General features: G+C 37.9%; 1 protein-coding gene across 4 annotated transcripts in view; it reads left to right on the top strand.

The window, feature by feature from the left end:
* The window catches only part of USP6NL (USP6 N-terminal like), a 112,688-nt gene that overhangs the window by 52,519 nt on the left and 36,004 nt on the right, over window positions 1-24,165 (top strand). For all 4 annotated transcript variants that reach the window (XM_039730906.1, XM_039730907.1, XM_039730904.1 and 1 more), the window contains 3 exons: window positions 965-1,047; window positions 18,162-18,201; window positions 23,396-23,476. In XM_039730906.1, the coding sequence (XP_039586840.1) occupies window positions 965-1,047; window positions 18,162-18,201; window positions 23,396-23,476 (204 nt within the window). The remainder of the gene's footprint in view (window positions 1-964; window positions 1,048-18,161; window positions 18,202-23,395; window positions 23,477-24,165) is intronic.

Genomic DNA, 24,165 nt, shown 5'->3' with positions numbered 1-24,165 from the left:
CATGAACGTCTTCAGCCCTGCTCCCTCCATCGGGGTCAGTCCTTCAGGCACAGGAGCTCCAGCACGGGTCCCCCAGCACGGGTCCCCCATGGGGTCACAAGTCCTGCCACCAAACCTGCTCCAGTGTGGCCTGGGCCATGGCCAGTGGCAGGTCCATGTTGGAGCTGGCTGACTTTGTCTCTGTTGGATGTGGGGGAGGCCTCCAGCAGCCTCTCAGAGAAACTACCCCTGGAGCCCCTGTACTAAAACCAGGCCCCCCAAACCCAATTCACTGTGTGTTCTGAGGGGTGGCCTGATTTCACAGCCAGTAACCTGTGCACAGCCCACACCAGAAGCAGGCAGAGCTGAAATGTAGTTAAACTTCTGCAAGCCTTTTGCAAGATTGGCAACTGGAGAGCAGGAATGGGACATGGATGAATGCATAATTGAGGGGAAGACTCAGTGCTGCATTGTTTGACAGCTGCTGCAAGTCAGCATGCACTGTCTGCAGGATGTGTTCTTGCAGGTGATAGTTCAGGAAAGATGGACTTGGGAAATGAAAGGAGTAGAGGGCACTGTGGGGACCTTGATGGATTATTGCGGAGTTTAACAGCAAGTGTGGGATTACTGTGACTGTGGTTGAAATGTATTTTGTGTATAGCAGTGACTAAAAGAGATTTCCTGTGATGAAAATGTTTGTAAAGGCTGGCATAGGGTTGAAATGTATTTTGTGTATAGCAGTGACTAAAAGAGATTTCCTGGGTGAAAATAATGTTTGTAAAGGTTGGCATAGTTGTTCTGCTCTCTTTCTTCTTGGTTGGTTAGGTGAGGACTGGTGTTCTCCTTCTCCTCCTCTAACCTCCTGCCACCATGTCCCAAAGTGTCCCAAAGGTTATGCTTTCAGTGGTTGAATGCTCCCTTATGTGTCTTTATTTATTGCGTCATGAAATATAATTTGGCTTTTTGTTTTTTCCTTGCCCTTTAGGGACGTGAGGGTGCTCAGATTGAACCGTGGGAAGATGCTGACTACCATCTTTACAAAGTCACAGACAGATTTGGGTTTCTACAGTAAGTAGCAAGCCTAAAGAAAATAAGATTAAAAGTTTGCTACTATGAATATTCAGGCTCTTTATTGTATTACCTATTTGGTGAAAATATTATTTTGACTTTAATAGATATTTTGGAAACTGCTGGGTAAGTGTTACTGCTGGCTAATCTTTCACTGTGCTTTTCAATTCAGTTTCTATCTGGGTTTTTATTTCTGTAATTTGATCTTGCATAGGGAGTGAAATGTTTTCAAATATTTTATTGGGGAGTGAAAATTGATAGTCTACAAAAAACATATTCCAAGCTAAATTGCAGATAAATTTTGGTTGTGAATAACTTAGTTGGATGTAAACAAACTTGAAGTTCTTGGAAGGATTTATAAAAATTTTATTAAAATGCTTAATTTTAAAAATATCCCAACACATTAAGGTTACTCAATAGTTGTATATGAGCAAAAGTGTATCTCAGTCCATAAAGGATGAGTGTCTTTTGGCTTCATATATTTGTTTTAACCTTACTGAAATCTCTGCTGATTTGGGACCTAATATTGAATCAACTTTAAGTCAGAAAATGCCAGAGTCCAGATGCAGTTCCCCTACAGGTGCCTCCTTTGTAACATAATCTGATCCTTTTTGGCAAATAGAAGATTAGAGTATTACATTGTATTAGGGTTTTTGTGGTTGGCAGATGCAAATATCCAGCTTGCAGAAACTGAGCACAAGCTGACTTGCTACTTTTGATGATATTAGGACTCTCTGAGGTTCTTGGTGTTTGGCATTTTTGTTTGAATACATGAAATGCAGTTCAAATCCAGAAAAATCAGTGATAATTGGAAAACTTAGTAATACCTATGTAGTTCATAGTATTGGGAAAGGGGGATATTTATATTCTTTTTTTTGGAGGACATTTTTTCCTTCTCTTCTTTCCTTTTTGCAACGTTATTGTTTTTATGAGCTGTCAGTTAAAAGTCATCTTTACCTGCAGACTGCTTGTGCTTCACTGGAGTGAGTTAATTTGATGTGTGACATTCAGAGATCTGTTTCACACAAAGAGGTCCTTGTGGTGGTAAAGCCCAGCTGCAGCACCACGTGCCTGCAGTTGTAGCATTCCTAATGGAGAAAGGATGTCAGAGTTATTTCATTTCTGGGGGAGAGGCAATGGAAGCCACTGCAGGGTTCACCTCTGACTTTGGTATCCTTGAGAAGTCCTAAACTTTTCCTGTTACCTGTATTGTGGTGCTTGCATTTTTATGTGTTAGGTGTAGAAGATGGTTCCAAGTTCTCTCCACTTGCTGCTGCTGTTCAGTCGTTACCTCAGATGTTCCTCTTGCCCAGGAACATCTCTACTCACCAACACAGAATTAATTCTCTGTATAGTCAACTTCAAGGGATGAAAGCTGAAAGATTTAAATTACATAAAGACTGCACAGGTTAACAGTGTATGCAGATAATCTCTTCACTAACTGTGCCTATTTGTAGCTTATCCATGTCTTGTTCCAGGGCAGATTTCACCTGGGAGTGTTCTCAAGGCTGCGTTATGATTGCTTAAGAGAAATTCAACTTATTGCAAATGATGTTTTTATTTTCCTGAGAAGCAAAATTTCTCCTAATAGAAGAAATATAATTAGGATAAACATATTAACTGTATTTCCCTGAAATGACAATTTATATTGCACTATAGATTTTTAACTATAGTCTGGGTCATGTCATACTGTGATGTCATTCTGGGCCTGCTGTGTCTGAAAGAAACTCCTGTTCTATGAGAGTTTGAAATGCAGCAGGATGTACCAAAAGCCTCAAATTTGTCATCCCTGAGAGCCATAATTCCCTACAATCTCTCAGGTGTTTACAGTGTAAATTAGCAGACAGGCTGATGCACACTGAAAACAAAATCTGGGGCAGTACCAAATTTACAGTGTCCTTGTTAAAGTCTACAGGGATTTGTAATCTTGTTTGTATTGACATCTTAAAATACTGAGAGGTGTCTTTTGTGTCAGAAGGGTGCTGGGTGTGAGGAACATGATACAAAATTAGGGCTTGTTTTCTCAAGTACAATAGGCTTTGATTACTATCAGCGGTTTTCCATTTTTCCTTGTCTGTGTTCTGTTTGCAGCTTTCCTTGGCTCTGTGAAGGGGCATTCAAAGTTCATCTGATTGCTGATAGGGCAGGAAAGATAATTTTGAGGGAATGAAGCATTCAGGCTGCATGTGTAACTTGCCACTAGATAGAATGTGGGAGAATGTCAAGTCTAGAGACATTTCAAGAGTAGTTTTGGTCTACATGTGCAATTCTTCTGGTGCCCCAGTGCCCTTATTTGTGTGTTAAACTGGGAATTTGTAAACTTGGGGGACCTGAAGACTTAACACTTCTTGTTGTCTTCTTGCCATACCAGTAGAAGTGGGCTCAGGTTTTCCTCAGAGAGGACTGAGAGGGAAAGTGCTTTCTTATTTACCAGTGGAGAAATTGGATTGTGATTGGAAACAGATACAACATTTCCCTTCAAGTAAAATATGTCACTTTAACCTATTTATAAGACCCTCAGTTGAGGTATCTGGCATCTTTGGCCAATTCTAAGTGATGTAGTATTTACTGTTTACAAGTTAGGTCCATCTTTACCCAATATTGTCCTAAATTTTTAGTAGCTGCTGCCTTCAGAACACAGTTTAATTTGTTTGCTGCAGTACTTTATTTTGCAGTTCTGCAAAGGAACGTGAATGTTCTAGTTAACTCTGGATATTAAAAGGAAAGTGGTGTGGACAGGTTATTAATATTGCTATTTAAAACAAAAAAAAATATAGCTGAGTTAATACTTAATGAATTTAGGGAACAAGAAAATGTATTCAGTGAGAAGTAGCAGAGCATTATAATAATGAGACTTATTTGAAATGAATAAAGGGAAGTTTTAGAGGGAAGTTGGATGTAGGAAGAAGGTTTCCAGCAAAGCTAAGCTGAGAAATAACCTGTGGGGAGCCCAAGGGGACTTGTCTCTTGAGATGGTTAACAGCAGAGTGTGCAAAATAAAATGCAGCTAGGAGGAGTTTGTTCAGTGGCACTGACTAAATTGTAGCAGTTATGAGCTACTGTGCTGCAAACAGAAATTGTACAGTAGAGGCATGCAGGAACCAGGAAGACAGAAGCTCTCATTATTAGCTAAATTGTAGAAAATTTGGCCTTTACCAGCTACTGTTGTTGCAAGGCTGTAGGGAAGTGGTGGGTTGTGGTTTATTTAAGCCATGGGGTGTTGCAGGCAAACCAGACTCAACTTGGAGAATTTATTTCATAATTTACTGCCAGGTAACACGACATACTGACTGCTGACTTGGATGCTGGGCAGGAACACTCCAAACATACCACTCTAACAGGCACCTAGAGGAAACACCTGTCTCCCCTCTGCCTCCAGGACAAACTTCCCTTGCTTTTAGTCCTGGGTTAGCCTTGGATCACCCCAGTTCCTTTGGGGAGGTGGCAGGGCAGTGCAGGAACTCTTGCACATTTCTGCTGCTCCTGGTTTTTTACTTATTTCTCCTTCTGCTCCTTGTGTCTTACATGTTTTCCCCCACATGGTGTTCCTCCCACTGGGGGTACATCTCCAGCCATGTTCTCAACATCCCCTTCCACATGTCTCTTCTGTCTCTCCAATTACTATTGTTCCTCTTAATTAATACAGACTTCTTTCTGCCAAGTGCTGTTGATCTTCCTCAGTGTCACCTGATATACATGGAATAGTATATTGAATTAATACATCAATTAAATAAATATTCATATAACATGGAATAGCCTATTAACAAAAAAACCTCTTCACTTTTATAATGTTTCTTTCAGAGAATCCCATGTCAGGGAGCTTGTCTTAGTCATGACCATGAGTATTGACAGAGCAGACCAGTATATTTTATAGAAGCCAAATGTGGTTACCAATAACCCTAAAAATATATATATAAAAAAGCAGCAATATCCCTTCCCAGAAAAACCTCAGGCATGGTCCTTATTCAGTGCAATTAGTTTTCCAGTACAAATCCTGCTGCTGATTCCTCATGACAGTGCAGCACTGCTGAGCAGTCAGGCTGATGTGAAAAGTGCCATTCAATTCTAAAATGAACATTTTTTCCTCTGAAGCCCAGCACCAGTGTCTGTATATACAATCTGCCAGTGTTTTGATAAGATTGGATATTCTTTTCCAGAAAGTGCAGGAGATGGAGGCTTTGAGCTGTGCCTGCAGCTGATGGAAGCCCAGCAGCCAATCTCTGGGGACTCCCATAGGGCTCAGATAAGGCTTAGCCTGTAATAGATGACTTCTGCAATCAGGTATTTGAGGAATGGGAGAAATGCCTGAGATCTCTTCACAGATAGTCATAACAAAAACTGTTTAAGCTGATTTTGGAAATGAAAAGGCACAATGTGTTTGGTATTTATAAAAAATCAGGGGTTTGTTTGCTTAGTTTTTAGTTTTTCCTTTTTTTCCTCCCCTCTTGTTGGATATGTTGTATCTTTTTGGTCAGCATTGTATGAATGCTGACCCTGCACCCCACAAAAAAGCAGTTCCTCTCTATCCTGTCTTGGAACCTGGCTAAATTTTAAATTAAATGTCCTAAGTATTTTCACTGTGGACTATTTTTTCACCAGCCTTTTTCTTTACCTTGTAGATAAATTCTATTTGCATTTTTTCTATCAGCATTCATTGATAAGGGAGTAACTTCAGGGAAAAAACCAAAAACAAGAGGAGTTTCTGAGTGTCTTGAAGCTCATAGCAGGCATTCCAGTAATGTCTCAGGATGTGGGATTTCCCCCTTCCCCCTCCTGGAATTATTTAGTTGATTTGGTGCTACTTTGGAATGGTTAAAAAAGATACTAAAATAAATACCTTATTCCTTGGGTAGTAACAAGTACCCTACTACAACTAGGAATGTTTTAAAAGGTATTTTATTTCTTTAAACTGACAGTTTATGTAATGTCTATATTGATTTGTCTATTTAGAAGTGTATGAGTTATTTTTATGGCTAAAAATTATTAAAGGTCTTACTAGAGTAAAAAAGGCAAGAAATTCAAAGGACAGTGTTTTTATAAGTAAATAAGAATTTAAGCTTTAACTGACTGTCATTGAAGCACATACTTAAAGATGTATTTTTCATTACTATATCCTTATATTTATTTTTTATTAAACTCACCAGTTAACTACAAGGACAAAATAACTTGATTTCCTCCCCTTCTTCCCTGCCCCACATAATGTTAAGGTTGAATGGTCTCAAGAGCATTGGCTGATTGAAGTTTGCAAAACAGCCCAAACTTTGTCCGTGATCCTGAAGTAGGGGAGAAGCTGAGAACAGCATTTTGCAACTGTAAAGGTCAGCACCAGTTTAAAGAGCTGATCCTCTTTGGGCCCCTTCAGCACCAGGCCAAAAGTCAGAGCAGGATAGGCCAGATGGCCTCAGTGTCTTCTAGAATGGCACAGAAAGCTAAAATTTGAGCAAATCTGGGCAGCATCACCAGCACACCCCTGGTCAATGTACTCCAGGTCCTGAGGGGCTTTGTAGTGAAATTTGTAAAGCATTGAACAACACCCCTCTGAATAAAAAATATCAGCCAGGTTCATTTGTTTTGGTACCTGTTGGAACTACAGATTTCAGTCCTTCAGTCATTTGGGGATCAAGCAAAAATATTTTTAAAAAGTAAAATGTCCCACACTTTTCATTTTTAGCTGTGAATTAGGATTGATGTTATCCCTCTGAAGAAAAAGCATCAGCCAGGTTCATTTGTTTTGGTACCTGTTGGAACTGCAGATTTCAGTCTTTCAATCATTTGGGGACTAAGCAGAAATAAAAAAAAAATAAAAGTCCCACTCTTTTCATTTTTAGCTGTGAATTAGGATTTATATTATCTGGTCTTTTAAAGCATCCTTGTGTGTGTGTATTCTTGATGATTCTTTTATATTTCTTTCTCTGTATATCACCCAGCTATGAAGGAGATGTTCTGTTTTCTTTTATAAGAAAACTGGTAAAGCATCCTTGTGTGTGTGTATTCTTGATGATTCTTTTATATTTCTTTCTCTGTATATCACTCAGGTGAGAAGGAGGTGTTCTGTTTTCTTTTATAAGAAAATGAGATCTTTTTTGATCTCAAGACCACAGTTTTGCTTTTCTAAGTAAAATAAAAAAAATTAGTTTTTGGAATTTGGAGCAGTTACAGCTCAAGTCCAAATTTTACTACTCCTCATTGGGAAATACAGATTCTGACCTGAATACTCTGACTAATATATTGTGGAAAGTGTTTTAAGTGTTCAGACATTAATAGTTACAAAGTACAAAAACCAGAAGAAACTGCAATTTATTTACTGCAACTTTCCAAAATCTTTTTTCCCCCCATTATTCCTGATGAATGCCAGCAACAGAATTGTTCTGGTAACTTTTGGTGATGAGCTGTGAAAGTCATAGCAGACATGACATTATTCAAAAAATTAAAGAGTACTTTTATTTCTTCAGCCTGCACCATATCAGTTCTTTTCAGACCTTGTTATTATCAAGATTTGTGTTAATTTATATTAGTATTTGTTATCTTATAGCAATAACCTATCTTGTCACAATTTGTGGTCTGACTTGGGTGATTCACTTTAAACACGTTTTTCCTTTTACTACCTGCTCAGTAAATGGAAACTGGGGTATATATTTGGTGTGGCAGATGCTGTTATGGTGATAAACATTCCAGGATCAGCATAGTGAGACTGTTTGGAGGTTTATTTTGCAAAATTGTTCAAGTGGGTTTTTATCCCCTGAAGACTAAGGAGTGGTACAATAGAAGTACTGGTGGTAGAAAATACAGATGTGTTCTGCCCCTCACCCCATTCATGAGGCTCCAAAATTTGGGTTAGATTCTTGTGTTACTCTTACAGTAGCTCTGTGCTGATTCTGGTGGAATTGTACAAATTCACAGCAGCTGAGAATGTGACTCATACCCTTAGTCTTTATCCCATGAGCCTGTTAAAGCAGAGAACGTGGTTTGAGAATAGTTTGCTAATGATGGAGCTTATCACATTGCCAGAGGCACTTTTCAAATAGCAGAATTCATTCTTTCTTTTGCTGACATGAGACCTACCTGCTCTTCTTCTCCATCAAACTTCACTCTTTAGAAAACCTAGTGCATTTTTATTAGCTCCAGTGCATTCTTACAGCGTGCTCCAAAAACGAGTTAGGGGAGCAAAGAAACTGAGAGCTCAGTCAAGGATTGAGATACTCCATTAAATATCTCCAAATTAAACTATTGATGTTTTTTGGTTTTTTCTCAGTATTATTATTTTACCCTGAACTTTTTGATAGGGAGCAATATGATGAGCAACCAGTTATCCCCTCTTGGATTCTCTTTCTTGGTAATTTGTCTGTAGCCTTGCTGGAAAATTGTCCTTGTCTCTGAAGGATTCTGTGTGCCTTCCTTAGTATTTTCTCCTGTGTGCCTGTTGAACCACATGTCCAAGAGCAATAACTCTTGCACAGCTCTCCCTGCTGATTTGGGTGGGAATGAATTCTCTCCAGCTCCAGATAAGAGTTGTGAGGACAGGTTTCTGAGGGTTCTTGGCAGCAAAAGAAGTTATGCTGAGATTTTAGGTAATAGAAAGAAAGAATAAGCACGGTTGATGTAATTTGGTAATAATCAAGTGGCATTTAACAAAAAATAGGGATTTTATATAACTGTAATTTCAAAGTCTTAGTAGGAGAGTCATGGAATCAGGGTTGGAAGACAGGATCATCAAGACAAGCAGTAAATCCAGCACCATCACTGTAACCCCATAACCACTAAACCACATCACCCAGTGCCAGATCCAGAAGCCTCTTAAACACCTCCAGGGATGCTGACTCCACCACCTCCCTGGACAATCTGTTACAATGCCTCACCACCCAAAAAGTGATTTTTTTTTTTCTAATATCTAATCTAATCTCCTCTGCCTCAGTTTAAGGCCATTTCCTTTTAAGGCCATGCAATCTGCACATCAGAGTTCAAGGAAAGAGCTCCAAGGCTACAAGAAGAGCTGCAAAGTTACTGTTCACAGAGACATGGAGCCACCATTCTCAATTTTCTAGGTGCAGTAAATATTGCCAAACATGTTAAGTGATGTGTTGATGTGCTAAAATAGCAGTGAATTGTTTATTCTTAACAGTGCAATTATAAATGTCAGTCTTGCTGCATTTTGTTTATGCTGGTCATTCAGCAGGGACTTGCTGTCATTTTCTTCTCAGCTTTGTGAGACAGGGTCAGACTCTCTTGTCAGGAGAGTGGCTAAACTCTTCCCTCCCTTGGGAAGAAGTGTGCCAAGCTCAGCCTCTTTCAGCTGCCAAAGTCAAATCTTTATTTTAAAAAAAGTTCAGGTCTCTCTTATTAGAGAAATGTTGTGTTTCTCTTTTTCCTAAGTATAGAAATGTACCTCATTTTGACGTCTAGAATTTTTCATGAGGCATTATAAAGATTTACCATGAGAACTCTGCTGAATTCTCTTCTCTCCATCGGAATCCTGTATCATGTGCCATGGTTCTGCCTTCTAATATGTGATACACTTGCCTTGACTGATTTTGCTGCAGAATGTTCATTGCTAATCATACTGAGGAACTGCTGTTAAAAAAAAAAAAAAACCAAAAAAATCACACAAATTTCAGCTCTATTTAACATTCTTTCCTTTTGCCCTAATAGACCCTGAGGATATTATCTTTATTTTTGAAGAGAAGTGGTAGTTTTCTTGCATTGGTTATTAGATTCAAAATGCTTTTTTTTAGGTCCATCTTCCCAGCATTAGACAAATCCTTTCTTCTTTTTTTTTCTTCTTCTTCTCTTTACATGCTTCCACAGGGAGCTACTTTTACAATAGTATTTTAATTGCATTTCTGTATGACAAAACCTGTTTTGAAAACACAGCAAACATGATTTATCACTTCTGGAATTCCTGCTAAGTTGAAATGAATCCTTGCTTACTATGCATTTGTGAAATGGTGAGACTGGTTCAGAGACCAGGATAAATAGGTAATTTCATTTAAACATCCTTGACAGTGGAAGAGTACATTGGATGTGCTGTAAAATTTGCTTATTTGCTTAGTTCTGTCTATTCTGACTCAATTTACAGCTCTGCTTCCATGATGGAAGTGAACACTGGTCTGTGAATTTGTCTGCACTCTTGGTGGTGGTTGTGTTGTGAGTCTTCTCTATCCATTCGTGCATTTGAACTTGTGTCCAAAGGCATGAGCTGTCCCTGGCAGTTTGCAGTATTTGCTTCCTCAAAGTGAGGTGTTATTTTTGCAAGAGTCTGTGGTCAGAAGTGTTGCTTTAGAAGGTGTTTTGGTTACTACAAGGAAGTCTGCAGTGCCTTTGTTGTTCACTTTTTCTCACACTTGCTATTTTAACAAGTGTCCTTTGTCAGCCTGATGGGGAAAAGTGGTTGTGTATTCAAAGCTCTTTCATGAAAATTGTCCAAACCAGGTGTAGCAAAGGGAGAGGAACCAGACTTTCTCTCTGGTGGTCACCTGTGAGCTTTGCAGTTGCACATATTTGCACACCACTTGTGTATTTAGTAGTAGGACTTCACCAGAAGGAGAAGTGCCTAGAAGTTACGTGTCTAGAAGTTACTAATGAATTTTTCTGTGTCTTGGACTGTGCATTTAATTTCTTTTGCAACAGTATTTAAGATGTTCTTCTGTTTAGTTTTTTGTCTTCCCTTTCCCCTTGTGTTGTGGTGGTGATCTAGTGTGTGGTTCTTCTCTCACTTTCATTTCATGCATGGTCATGCTGTGGAAGGAAGAAATGTTCTCTTGTTATATGCTGTAATTCAAAATTTTTTTTTTCTTTCCTAAATCTGTGTCACAGTGTTATCCCTTTCTTTAGCTTAGCTTTATTCTAAGCTTATTCTTAGGACTAGAGTAGAAATTCGAATTTTAAATCCATTATTTCAGCTGAGTTAGTCCAGGCTGTCACTTCAGCAATCCCCTGCAGATATAGAAGGAAATGAGGTGAATGTAGTCCTGCAGATTTGATGGCAAACACAAAAATAAGCTGCAGGATAATTCTGCCAACTAAGGACAAATAATGTGGTTTTTTGTTAACAGCTGCTGCTACTTGATTTCAGTGAAAGATCATCCAGTGTGTACTAGGAATTCATAAAGTACTTCCTTGTATGGAAAGAGCTATTAGCAGAACTGAAAAAAATGATTGACTATGTTAATATGGTTTAATTTATACAACATTCATAAAGTGATATGCAATGGCTTTGAGTTACTGCCTAAGCTCTAAAACATAAGTATGTAGCATAATCATTATTACCTCATTCATTTCCTACTAGATTTAGCATTTCCAGAAGATGAAAGTAACTGAATGTAGGGAATGGCCAGAGTATGTTTCACTGGCACAGGTTGTAAAGGAGGTTAAAAGGGGGGACAGTTTTTAGAAGTGCAAAGATGCTGCTACTCTTGACCCGATGAAGGACTCACCAGGATGGGATTTGAGACCACTGAAGTTTATTTCCTCAACAAAGCAAGTGTAGGTACATAATGCTTTGAACTTCAGCAGTGAACAAGTATATCTTGCTGGAACAATACCATCTTAGGTAATTTATGCTCAAATATGCTTTGCATGGTACATGAATTTTAATGCAGATGAAGTGCCAACATGCAAACCATGGATCGCTGTTAATTTATGGTGTGAGTGATCTGCACAGGGAGGAACCTTTGAGCAGCACTTCAAAACAGGAGATATGTGTTTAAGGAGAAAATCCTAGGTGTTTTAGACATTTATCAAATGTAAATTAGAAGCAAGGCATTCTCTTTCATTTGCCTTTTAGACTCTTGGGAATTTTAAGGTAGCTTAGGCTAATTTTATCTTTCTGTAAAAACTAGATTCCGAGAAGAATTTTTAACCTCAGTGTTCATTTATGTGCAATTAAAGTGACATCAAAAATCACTAGAAGTGTTGATGTGCTCAGTTCAGCAGATTATAAATTTTCTCAGAGGTGTTCTGATTCCATGCTGGGGAAACTTTCAGGCTTTCATATAGAACATACCTTTCCACTAAAAACAGAGGACAGCACATAGTTTTAGCATTTGGAAGTGAAAACACAGTTCTATTTTTTGCTATGAATTTTGTGATAATTTTTCATATTAGCAATATAAACTTAACAGCAAAGTCATCTTCTTTCAAGCAGCCAAGCACTTTACTGAAAAGTCACCATTTTGAGATTTGATTGAATTTGATAAAACTTGAATTTTATTTTGTCTCATCTCTTACAGTTCACATTGCTTGAGACTTTCTGGACAGGAGCTGCATGTTCATGGCACTGTGCTGTGCAAATTGGCAGCAACATCCACAGAATCCACAAATAATAATTGCAAATAAAACCTAGTCACAAAATCACATGTGGTACAACCTTTTGCCAACATTAAATTCTTTCTTGCAGCATGTTTCCTGATAATTATATTGTGGAATGTCACACTGGCTTATCCCATATGTTAATTAATTGCTTTGGCTTGCTTATGAATTTTAACAAAACTTCTGAAAGCTGTTTTTTAATCTGCTGTAGTCACTACCCCCATACTGTGCAGAGGTTGTTCAGTGAAAATTCCAAATGAATGATTACAGTAACAGAGCTCCAATTATTTTGAGAGACAGACTCAATCAGAATTGTGAGTCTGTAAGTACATTGTGAGATAGAAAGAAGGAAGTGAGCCATAGAATTTTATCTGTGAAAAACAACAGCTTTCTTACCTTCTCCTTAATATTTTCAGAAATCTTTTCCACATATTATTGATTTTGAAAGTGACACTTTTGCTTTAATTTCCTTTGAAAAGCTGGAAGATTAAAGCAGTATTCATGGTCAGGATTCCTCTGCAAATTACCTTGAAGGTGTGATTCTGTTGCCAAGCACTGTTGTACATATCCATAACACCTCATATTGCCCTGACAGCTTTATGTGCCATGCATCAGACACTGAGGGGGAGGCAGACCTAATAGAGCACCTTGTTAGTGTGTTTATTGCTGTAGAATTGGTTTCCCAATGTGAATATTCTCATTTTTTTTGTGTCTAGTAAAGCCATAGACTCCTACAATTCACTCCTGACAAATCACACAATTTAAAACTGTACCAGTTTGGGAAGTTTACTTTTTCCTAATGTATCTGGATACTGTAATGGTGCAAGCTGTTACTTCAGCAATCTGAGTTTCATATTGTAGAGCAAGACAACTCCATTTGTACTAAAGCTCTTTGTGTTCAGACACCTGTCAAGTGAATTCTTCCCTTCTCATACCTTACCTGTGTATGACCACTCTTGCAAATTCATTTCACATCACTTTTGGTTTTGAGTTTTATACCTTACTGAGGTTTTTGTGGATGATACCTACCAAATTTATTTATCATGAAGGTTTCAAAATGATACAGATGACTATTTTTCAAAACAGTTTTTTAAAATTCTTCAAACTCCTGGGTAACAGCAAGTGTGTTTTCCTCATGGATTTAAACACTTAGAAGTGTCACAAATGACAAGCTGAATGCACAACATTTGTTTTTTCTTGATTAACTCAATGAGACCATGAAGATCAGTGTTCTGCAAGAAACTTCTCACAGATTATATTGAAAATGTGACAATAAATATGATTTCAAAATACTTTTCACTTAAAATGAAACTGTGCAGTGGCACAATGTGATGCTATTGCACTTAGAGGAGAGCATGAGAAAATAATTGAGTAATAGTTTGAGAAAACCTTTTGCATAGGTATTGCTTTGCAGGCATTGTGAGGATTAAACATTTTAATGTCCGGGTTATAATGGGTTCAGTAATATAGAAACATTGAATATAATTGACTTTTTAAATTAGATGACTTGTGTGTATCACAGTTATTGCCACAAATATTTCATGCTAACAAGCCCCAAAGTTCTTCACAGTGCCCTGGCCAGTTCTGAAATAGTAATTGAGAAATAAAAATATAATATACCAAAAGATGTTGAACATTGCAGTTCTTCAGGCAATTAAGCTTTGTAGCATTTGTGATGTTATTGTGGTCAATTTTTGCCACATTTTTTTTTTCCCCAATGAAAATTTTGTTGTCAGGCATTGTCCAACTTGTAACTGTGAAGTAACGAATTGATCCTCTGGAATTTGGAGTTCTGGGGTGAATGGTGTACCAAGGTTTAATAGTGCACTAAATATCTTCCATCCTCAACTGAAGCTGCAAAGGACAGAGGAAGCTTTACATTTCTTAAACTTAAGCCAGACCAGAAACAGGAAAATGCTGTGATTTGAGTCAGCAGGGAGCATACTTGGGATTCAAATACAAATGCAGGAAAAGAATAAATCTGTTGATTGTGTAATATAAGAAAGTATTTCCTTGTGTTTGTATTGAACAAATACATCAAAGTGGTCTTTAAAGATTACTTTAAAGATTTATACAGCAGCAGTGTGTGGGGGACTGTAAGCTTTTTAAGTCTTAGACTTTTCAATTTATTTCAACTACCACTGTTACTCAAGGAGGCTAATTACAACACATGCTGTAATGGTCAAAACCATAGATCTGCATATTTAATGTTCTTAAGTGACAGATGTTTATGCAATTGACTTTTTTTTTTTTTTTTTTTTTTAAGTTTTCTTGAAACGTTCATGAAAACCTGTGTTAGCAGGTGTGGTGGATGTGAAGATGGATGTAAGATCCATTCTTCTCTTACAATAAAAAGGCAGTTTCAATCAGGTCTAATAAATGAAGTCTTGTCTTTGACCTTAGAGACCTCCCTAGAAGGTGGAAGTAGTCCAGACTGAAGGATGAGAGGATGGCTTGGGACTGGTGCTGCACATCACCACCAGTGAGGCCCATGGGTAGAAATTCTAAGTTCCAGTCAGACCTTGGAATCCAGTATTTACTTTCTTCCAGTGAGACATCTTTGAGGAACCTTGTAGTAGGGTGACCATCAGGCACCTGACTGTATCTGGGGTTTGATCTTGCAGTGATTTGCAGCTCCCAGACTTGGAGACAAGATCTTCAGCCCTTTCTCTTAGTGCTGTGGCTGCAGAGCTGCTTGCCAGTGACAGCAGAGCCCTGAGCTGCTGTTGGGGTCTCATGTGGCTGCAGCTGGAGCTCTTGTCTTCATGGCAAGGCACAGAGCAGGTGCAGTTAATTCAGTGATTGTTAATTCAACAGCTGACTTTACCTATTCAGATTTTATTTAGTGGGGACAGCAGAGTGTTAAGATCTCATTTCTGCTAAGTGAGACCTTATTTTCATTACTTCACTTAAAAGTATCCCTGTGACTCTTCTTTTGGATATCCAGGATTGTATGGTTCCAAGCTAATTATGTTAATCAGTTCTGTTCTCTCTGGATCCCCTAAATGAATATTACTTCAGCTATTAAAGGAAAACAGTAATCTTAGAGCAGAATATAGCTATATTATGTTAATACTGTTCACTATTTCCCTTTATTATTTGGTGAAGTATGCAGATAAAAACCAGGGAGAAATGCAAGTTTAAGTAGACTGGGAATGGTTGGAGAAGATTCATTTTTAAAAGAAATAATTAAGGTGTAACAATGTTAGATTGGCTTGGCTGGGGAAGGAAGGGAAAGATGCATGATTATAAAGAAAAAACAGAAGGTACAATAAAATAACAGATTCATAGACATTAATTGATTTTGTGTCTGATCCTACCTAATAAAAGAAAATCTCTAAGGTTTCTGCATAGAAAACACATTAAATGGAAATATATTTATGTACCTTTAGGGGCTTTGAGAGAGTTTGTGTGCCTTCAGTCCTTGCAGGGTAGATTTTAATATTTACATATGTGAGGCTAGAGGCATAGTTGATGCCATTTTGTTAATGGGGAGGGAGATCTCCAGGAATTCCTGCGTGTCCAGTGAGTTTCTGAGCAGCCCCTGGCAGTTCATTTGGCTTCTGTGCTGTTTGCCAGGTGCTCAGCAACCTCTTGGGGAATAAAAACAGGGGGCTGCCTTAATGTGCTGCTGTGGAATGCCAGTGGAGAGACATTTGTGCAGAGCTGTGTAGCTCATAAAAATAATGAGTGATCTGGGCATAAATCTGATGTTGGATTAATTTGGTGTCTGCTTCCCAGGACATGAGGGCAACCTTTTCCTACTCAGGAGGTTCAGCCATGCCTTTTCTTTGTACACTGATGATAACTCGCAAAACTAACAGAGAGCAATTCCTTAATAAATCACTAGAATTCATTCTTCCTTTGTGAGAAATAAGATTTGATTAATCTTTCATGTGATCAGCTTCCATGCCAGTGTGAAGAGAAGCTGTCAAGTGGTACCAGTTCAGCAGAGGAGCTGCTGTGGCCGCTGCGAGTCCACAGGGATGTGGAGCTGGCAGATCCTTGCCTTGCAGGCTGCACTGGAGGAAAAAGAGTTTGTTGTGTGCCCAGCCAGCTGCTGGTGTGACCTTGTAGGGCTGGAAGAATGAGGCTGCTGTGGGAGGCTCGTGGAGGGTAGGCAGGGCCAGCAACTGTCACTGAAGAACTGGAAATTTTAAGTGATGTGAGAAGGCCTAGCAGTCTTTGTGCATCAAACCAAACAACAACCACCCCAATCAAATTGTATTCAATTTTTTATTCCCCTTTGCTTTTTCTTTCCACTTCAGATAAGCTTTACAGAATTTCTAGGTGATACTAGGCATACGTGGGTCCTGCTTTCAGCTGATTTAGTTATATGAGAGTGTGCACAATACTAAAATTTTGTTAACATTTACAAATAACTCTGACTAAAGGTTGTTTCTAGTGTGTTAGATGTTGATCAAGACTTTTTTTTATTATGTTGTTATTCAGCAAGAAAACTTTCAGATATTTGTTAAGTGCTTGTAAATGAATGAATTATGCTTTTTGCAATGCTACTCAAAAGCAACAGTCTTGGTTTTAAAATTAGTTTCTGAGCTGTGGACTGGAAGATTTGACTTGTGTGTGGTGTGTGTATTGACTTGTGTGTGTTGTTAAACTTGTCTGTGAAGGTGTTGATGGGAGCAAGTTTTTCCATTATATGAAGTGGTTCAAATACATTTCTTCATTCTGTATTGCCTTATTTAAATATAACTTCTGAATCTGAAACAGCATCTTATAAGTGCAATGAGATTGAATACAATTCAAGTGTTTTGCATCAGAATGTTCTTACACTGACTGCAGCCTTAACTGCTGTAGCCTTTGCCAAGGTCACCCTTGCACAGAGTGGATACAGGTCTAAAATATTGGTGGTTAACAGCTTCTCTCTAGAAAGCTATCATGATGTGGGTATGAGGGTTTTTTTTCATAATATCAAGACTCAGTAGGAACTTATAAAAGTATTTCTCGTGTTTCCTGTGTTTCAGTCCTTTTTAAACATGGTTTTGTTGGGTGTGTTATTTATCTGACCTCAAGAGCAGAAGGGAGTTGCTTGTTACAATTGAGCTGCTGTGTTTTCAGAAGCTGCAGGGGAAGGCAGGCTCTCTCTTGGCATCAAGGTGGTCCAGTTGCTTTTGAGAGGAAAAGCACACATTTTTTTGCTAAGAAAAACAGAAATCAGAGGCCTCAGAATGAAATTAAAGGAATGGAAAGTCTGAAGATGTATCAGGTCAAAGTTAGATCTTCAAGCTTTCAATTTCTAAGCTGCCTTTTTAGGCTTAGGGTAAGAAGTGAAAAGACTTTAATTTTTAGTATTAATTAGGTACCTAGAAACAAAACCAATTTTTTTTCTTCTACTTCCTGCTTGTTACTTAGAGTGAGATTTGTAGTTTTGAGAACACGGAGAACATGTGAGTTAACTCTCCTAAGTCAAGCAAAGTCTCAGTGCCTTTCCTTGAGCACAGTAGTAAAGGAGGAAGCTTTTTGGTTTTTTTTGTTAGTAAATCAGCAATATCAAAATAACAATAGTATGGTCAAAGAAAGCAAAACAAAAACCATTTGGGTTTCAGTAGTATAGCACAGAGTGCATTTACAGAAGATAAGTTTTCTTAAGCTATGCAGTGTTTTTCTTAAGTTATGCAGCTACTTTGATTTAAAATCCTTAAAATATTAGTTCTTCTTTACAGTTCAGAATTCTTGTTCACTTGTTACTACAAATTGCTGGTGTAAGTGCTGACTTGTAAGAGTCTATATAGAAATGATTTTGTGCCAAGAAAAACCAAGACTAATAAAAACTTTATCTTTGTTTTCAGTCCAGAGGAGCTTCCTGTCCATGATGCAGTGATAGAAAAGGTAAGTCCACTGTCCTCTAGGTTTTACTAGTAGGTAAACATTTACAGATTTACAGCTTTTAAAAACATAAATCATTGTGAAATGAGTTGATGAAGCATTTTAGTGATTTGCATTTCCAGAGAAGCACATTCTAAGACTCCTAAGAGCTGTGTCCTTGAGGCCACATTAACTCACCCACAGATCCCTGGAGGCCCACTTGTTTTTACATTTGCTCCTGTCAGTGAGAGTGAATATTCCCCTCCCATTCTGTGGCCTAGTGAAGGAAATGGAGCTACTTAAGAGCTCACACCCAGCTCTGCCCTGAAAGAGTGAAAGCTGTGGTCCTGTGCCAGGAGCTGCCATCAGCTGTGCAGGGGGATGGATGATGTGAGTGAGGTGGTGGCACTGCCACCCGGGTCTGTGCTGCTGTCCTGAGGAGCCTGGGCTGCTTTGGGAGATGGTGACAAATATCCTGCTGCCACCACGGTGTGGGGACCTCCCTTGTACTGCTGAGTTGCTGAGCTGGGTGTATTTCAGATGTGCAGGTTCTGTTGGCAGCTCCTGTGTGTCCTAGTCTAAAATTCCTTCTGCTGCTGGAGGGTTCTGGAGAAGTAGTTTGACAACTGATGTGTGGGAAATGTGGAAAAAAAAAATGGGGAACTGAATTTCTTCTTGTCTGGGCCTAGTTACTGTTGGTATTTCCCCTTGGTCAGTCAGGTCTGTGGTTACCTGCAAGAACAAATCAAATCAGAAAACTGATGATAAGGTATTGAAAGTTGTATCCCTCTTGGTTGCAGAAATCAATAGAATACATGGAAAAAGGTTGGAATGACTTATTTCAAGGCAGCTCAGCTCTTTTGAGTGTTAAGAGCAGCAGTGCTTCTGCAAATTAATTATTTTGTGCTTCAATTATATACTGAAGCTAGTAAGAGATGCTTACTGTGAAAGAGTAGAACTTGTAAGTCTGTTTTGTTTTGCCTTGGTTCATGTGTGGTTTTGCATACACAGCCTGCAATAGTTGCCTTTTCCTGCCATGTTTCATTACATTCAGTAACACAGTGAGTGTATGTATAATTTCATTTCCATCAGAAGGACACAGTAGTGGGGGGTGAGTCTCTGAGCAGAAATATTAGGCAGCTTGCAGCTACTCTGGTGGATGTGTTTTGAAGCTCTGATTCACTGTGGCTTTGTAGTTACCCTTAAATTATTTGAGGGAAATAGTGTTTTGGTTCTCTGTCCCAAATTCTCTTTGTGCTGTCTCTTAAGTGTCAGCATAGAAACGCTATTTATGGAGTCAGTGTTAAATTGCATGTCCTAGTGTGTTTTAATAATCATCCAGTGATGCTCCTGCATTAGACTCCTGGTAACACTCCTGATGGTATCCTGACCTCTGCTGGTCTGAGCTTTATCTGGCTCCTGTCAGAATCTGCAATTTTCAAGATACCATCCATAAGGATTTCTGTGTTATATTAATGTAGGCTAAGATTAAAAGCTTTCTGCACAATGTCTTTTGCAGTCACTTGGCAGAACTATTTATGCTTTACTTTTGCCTTATGAATTAAAAAAAAAAAATTCTTAACTCAAGTTTTCATATAGTTTGCAACTTATGTAAAAGGTTGATATCCTTGTGAATTTGGAATCTGTTCTTCACACACAGAAACCCCTTAGGCTGGGATTTCTGTGTATTTTTGATCATAATACCTTTACTCTGCATTAACAGTAATAATTACTCATTTTGGTGTTTCATTACTTTGCTGCACATTTGATGCCTTAAATGCATCAAATCATTGTCCTACATTATGAACTACTTAACCTTGAGATGGATCCTCAGATAAAACAAGGGGAGGAAAGATTTTCTGGAGGAGGAAAGGAGACAGAACTGACCTCAGGAAATTTGGACTCTGTCTGACTCTGATTTTGAAGTTCTGTGAAATGTTTTGTAAGTATTTTTCAGTTAGGTTTTGCCATTGGTTTACTTGATTATAAATTCTCTGGGGAGCAGTTCAGCAAGTTCAGGTTTGTGGGAGGTTTCTGCTGAAGCTTTGTTTTAAGCCTCAGCCCTTGGCACATGTGCTCTCCAGGCAGGTGGAGTGCTGCACACGAGAGGGATGCTTGGCAACTTCCTGGTTTTTGTGCTTTCACTAGTGCATTGTTTGCTGACATGAGAGTAGAAACCAGCTCTGCTTCAATTAGGGATTCTGTTACTCCCAATGGCAAAAAGGCTTCAAAGTGTAAAATGTACTCAGAAGACAGATAAATGGATTTTTTTTCTTTGTTTTTTGGTGACAACTACATGGAACTTGTCTGAAAGAGCAGTAGCAGCATCCCTCTGCTCTGCAATGAGCTGCCTCAGATCTGTCTGTGTTTTCAGTGTTGTACCTGTTAGACATAAAAGTGAACATAATTCAGACAGGGAAAGAAATAGCTAAAAGTTTTCAAGAACTGAACACAAAAATAATTGCTATTTTGACTACAGTAGCATCACTTGAGAATGGGTAAATTGACACAAAGACATAAAAGCTTGAACAGACATAAAACTGAAGTGAACTTCTGGCTCAAAAGACCAAAAATCTTGAAAGCAGATCAAACATACAAACAAAAAGACTGTGAAAGCAGATAGGGTTTTATTTTTCTTACCAATTACATGAACAACCTGTTGAGGGCAAAGACCTTTCCTGACTTCCTGTTATTCCTGCAGTGTAAACTATGCCTAAAGAACAGCTGCTTTAAGAGATGTTGAAAATGCTCATTCCTTAAAGGGGTTGCAAGTGTGAAGGAGAATCAGAAACAGTGTAGTGTGAAATTGGAAACAATAGTTTTTCTAACCTTCCCCTCTAAAAAGTGTTAAGAAATGTATATAAAATGTATATATAAAAGGTTTTTATTTGAGATATTTAATTTGAGATATTGCACAATACAGCCAGAACCTGAACAGGAATGTGGGCAGTTGATTGCAACATGAGTAGTTAGATAAGGTTGAAAGAGTAGAGGCACTTCTTTTCCCCAGTACATTTTTATACTTGTGTCAGGCTTAGAGAATTTGAATTCAAACAAAAAATAACTTGCAAATCCAAGCCAACTTCTTTCCAGGACATTTTGTGGACGTATCATACATAGCTGGGGTGGACCTAAGCTTCATCAAGTTATACTTCTGCTAATGCAAAGCTTTGGGCTCCTGGATTAAAGAAATTTAGGTAGTTAAAGAAGCCCATTGTATTGTATTGGTAGCCAAGAAAGAATGCACAAATTCTGATGGGTAAAAGCTAGAAGTAAAATTAGGATTCTATTGGGACAATAAATAGTAATTTTCTTTTATATTGCCCCCAACATTTTGGATGCAATTGGCTTTATAAATACTTAATGAAAGTATTTATAACTTTTCAGTATCCTGCAGAGCTTTAAAATGAAACTTTTACATTGTTACCAGATTGAATCACTAACCCCATGAATATCCTTCCTGTCTTTATTAATCCCTGGATTTGAAGTTGGAGGTAGAGGGGCTGTCCTTTACAATAAAACTAAATACTTTATTTTCTATTCAACTCTGAAGAGAAAGCAGTAGCCACACACATTCATTTTTTTGCTCTAACCTTTCCAGTCTGGATCTTCTGCTCCAAAGCTTTATGAGAGAGTTGAAATAGTCTCATTAAAAATATGTAACAACACAGAGCTAACTATTAACTTTATAGTGTAATCAGAGATACTTTGCAAAATGTAAAACTGAGCTGTAAAAATAAGTGCTAAAAGACTTACCAGTGGAGCTAACAAAATACAGATTTCTGGTTGTGTGGTGCCAAAGTGCCTTGAAATTTGTGGGCTAAGATAGCTGATTCCAAGTGCTTGTTTGGTTCCCAAATTTGAGAAGTTGATGGCAACTCTAGCAATATTTTTATAGACAGAAGGGAACTCTCTAAGGTTGTAGGGCTGTACTTGCTCTACTTGCTCAATGTAACTATTTATTTTGAGAAAATGGGGTTTGTTTTGATTTGGATTCTCATTCTATCACCTTGTTACTGAAATATTTTTGTCAGTAATAAAATTTAAGCTAATAGAGCTTCAGAAGAAATCCTTGATGTTAGGTTACAGGATAATTCAGGTGAAAATGTGCGTGAATTCTTCAGGAGGAGAGGTATGGCAAGGATTTGTAGCTTTTACTGTCTAAAAAGTAAAGCTTATTTCCACTTCTGCTCCTGGACTGTCACTCTTGCATGCATTTGTTTTGGTTCATTTTTAACTGTGTACCTTTTAAGTAGAGATGGTTAGTGTGATCTCTTGCAAACAGAAGCTAATGATGTTTAGGACAAGTCTACAGGGTAATTCAGGTGAAAATGTGCGTGAATTCTTCAGGAGGAGAACTATGGCAAGGATTTCTAGCTTTTAATGTCTAAAAATTAAAGCTTATTCCCACTTCTGCTCCTAGACTGTCACTCTTGCCTGCATTTGTTTTTTTCATTTTTAACTGTGTACCTTTTAATTAGGGATGGTTAGTGTGATCACTTGCAAACAGAAGCTAATGATGTTTAGGGCAAGTTTGGGGAAAGAATATAATTTCAGAGACAACTAACTTTTAAGTGGCTTGCTGCAGAAATTATTTGCCTGAAAACTGAGTATAAAAACAAATGGAAGTTTTGTTGTTTTGGTTGTGTGTTTTTGGTTTTTTTGTTGTTTGTGGGGTTTTTTGTTTGTTTTTTTTTTTTTTTTTGTAACTTGCCAAATATGTAAAAAAGAAACTTCTTGAAATCCTGTACTTAATCTCCTCTTATAAAATACTATTCATCCATAGTGCTGAAAATAAGTTTCCGCTTGGTTTTTGGTTGGCTGTTTTTTTGGGTGTTTTAAATGAACTGATGAAATGAACTTTTTGCTGTTCTCAGATGACTGAATAAAAAATTCATTTTTTTTTGTTTTTTTTTTTTTTTTTGGTAACTTGCCAAATATATAAAAAAGAAACTTCTAGAAATCTTGTATTTAACCTCCTCTTATAAAATACAATTCATCCACACTGCTGAAAATAACAGTTTCTGCTTGGTTTTTCGTTGGCTGGTTTTTTTGGTGTTTTAAATGAACTGATGAAATGAACTCTTTGCTGTTCTCAGATGACTGAATAAAAAATACATAATGCTCTGTTAAACTTTTTCTTGTTCTTTTAAAAAAACATAGATAACTTTAAATGCATTTGTTTTGGAGATACTGAAAATCTGAAAATTTCTAATTCCAAAAGAACCTTGAAATTGAAAGAACTACAAAATGGCTTAAGATGCTGAAAAGCTGGGAAAAATACAAGAATAGTGAAAAGGTAAAACTCTGCATGGCTGAATGTCATTGACTGTCATTTTGGAAAGAATGCATACCCTGAAATTAGATTGCCTATGTTTGATATCTGGAAAAAAAAAACAAAACAAAAAAACCAAACCCCACTCTGAAAGAATAAGCCCTGAATGTCATTGACTGTCATTTTGGAAAGAATGCATACCCTGAAATTAGATTGCCTGTGTTTGATATCTGAAAAAAAAAAACAAAACAACAAACCAAACCCCACCCTGAAAGAAGAAGCTTTTTTGTTCTTCCAAAGTGCAATAATACCTAATAACCCAATAGTAATTACCCAACAAAATTGGTGATCAAATGCAAGGAATTGTGTTCATGTGTGCAGAACAATCTGTGGACAGAGTGGGTCGTGTCAGGTGTGCCATTAAGTGCTCAATACTTGCTTTAAAAGCTAAGTGGGGACTTCCATGTGAGCAGTTTATTTGCTGGAATTGTGGTCTTGGTCATCTTAAAATTATGGAAGAATTTCAGCTGGAAAAAAATTTATTGGAGGGGCTTTATTCCAGCACTGGGCTTTGGTGGGTTTTATAGCTGGTCTTGGGGCTGTTTCATGGGTAGTGCATGGAATCCCAAATGCAGATTCCTTCTTCTCTTCAACACAGTTTAACAGTTGTGTTAAGCTGTTTTAACACAAGACAGCTTAACACAAGCTGGCTT

Source organism: Passer montanus, unplaced genomic scaffold, assembly GCF_014805655.1.
Source record: "Passer montanus isolate IOZ18808 unplaced genomic scaffold, ASM1480565v1 scaffold74, whole genome shotgun sequence".
NCBI lineage: Eukaryota > Metazoa > Chordata > Aves > Passeriformes > Passeridae > Passer > Passer montanus.
The sequence above is the reverse complement of the archived record's forward strand: the minus strand, read 5'-3'. Positions and strand labels throughout refer to the sequence as shown.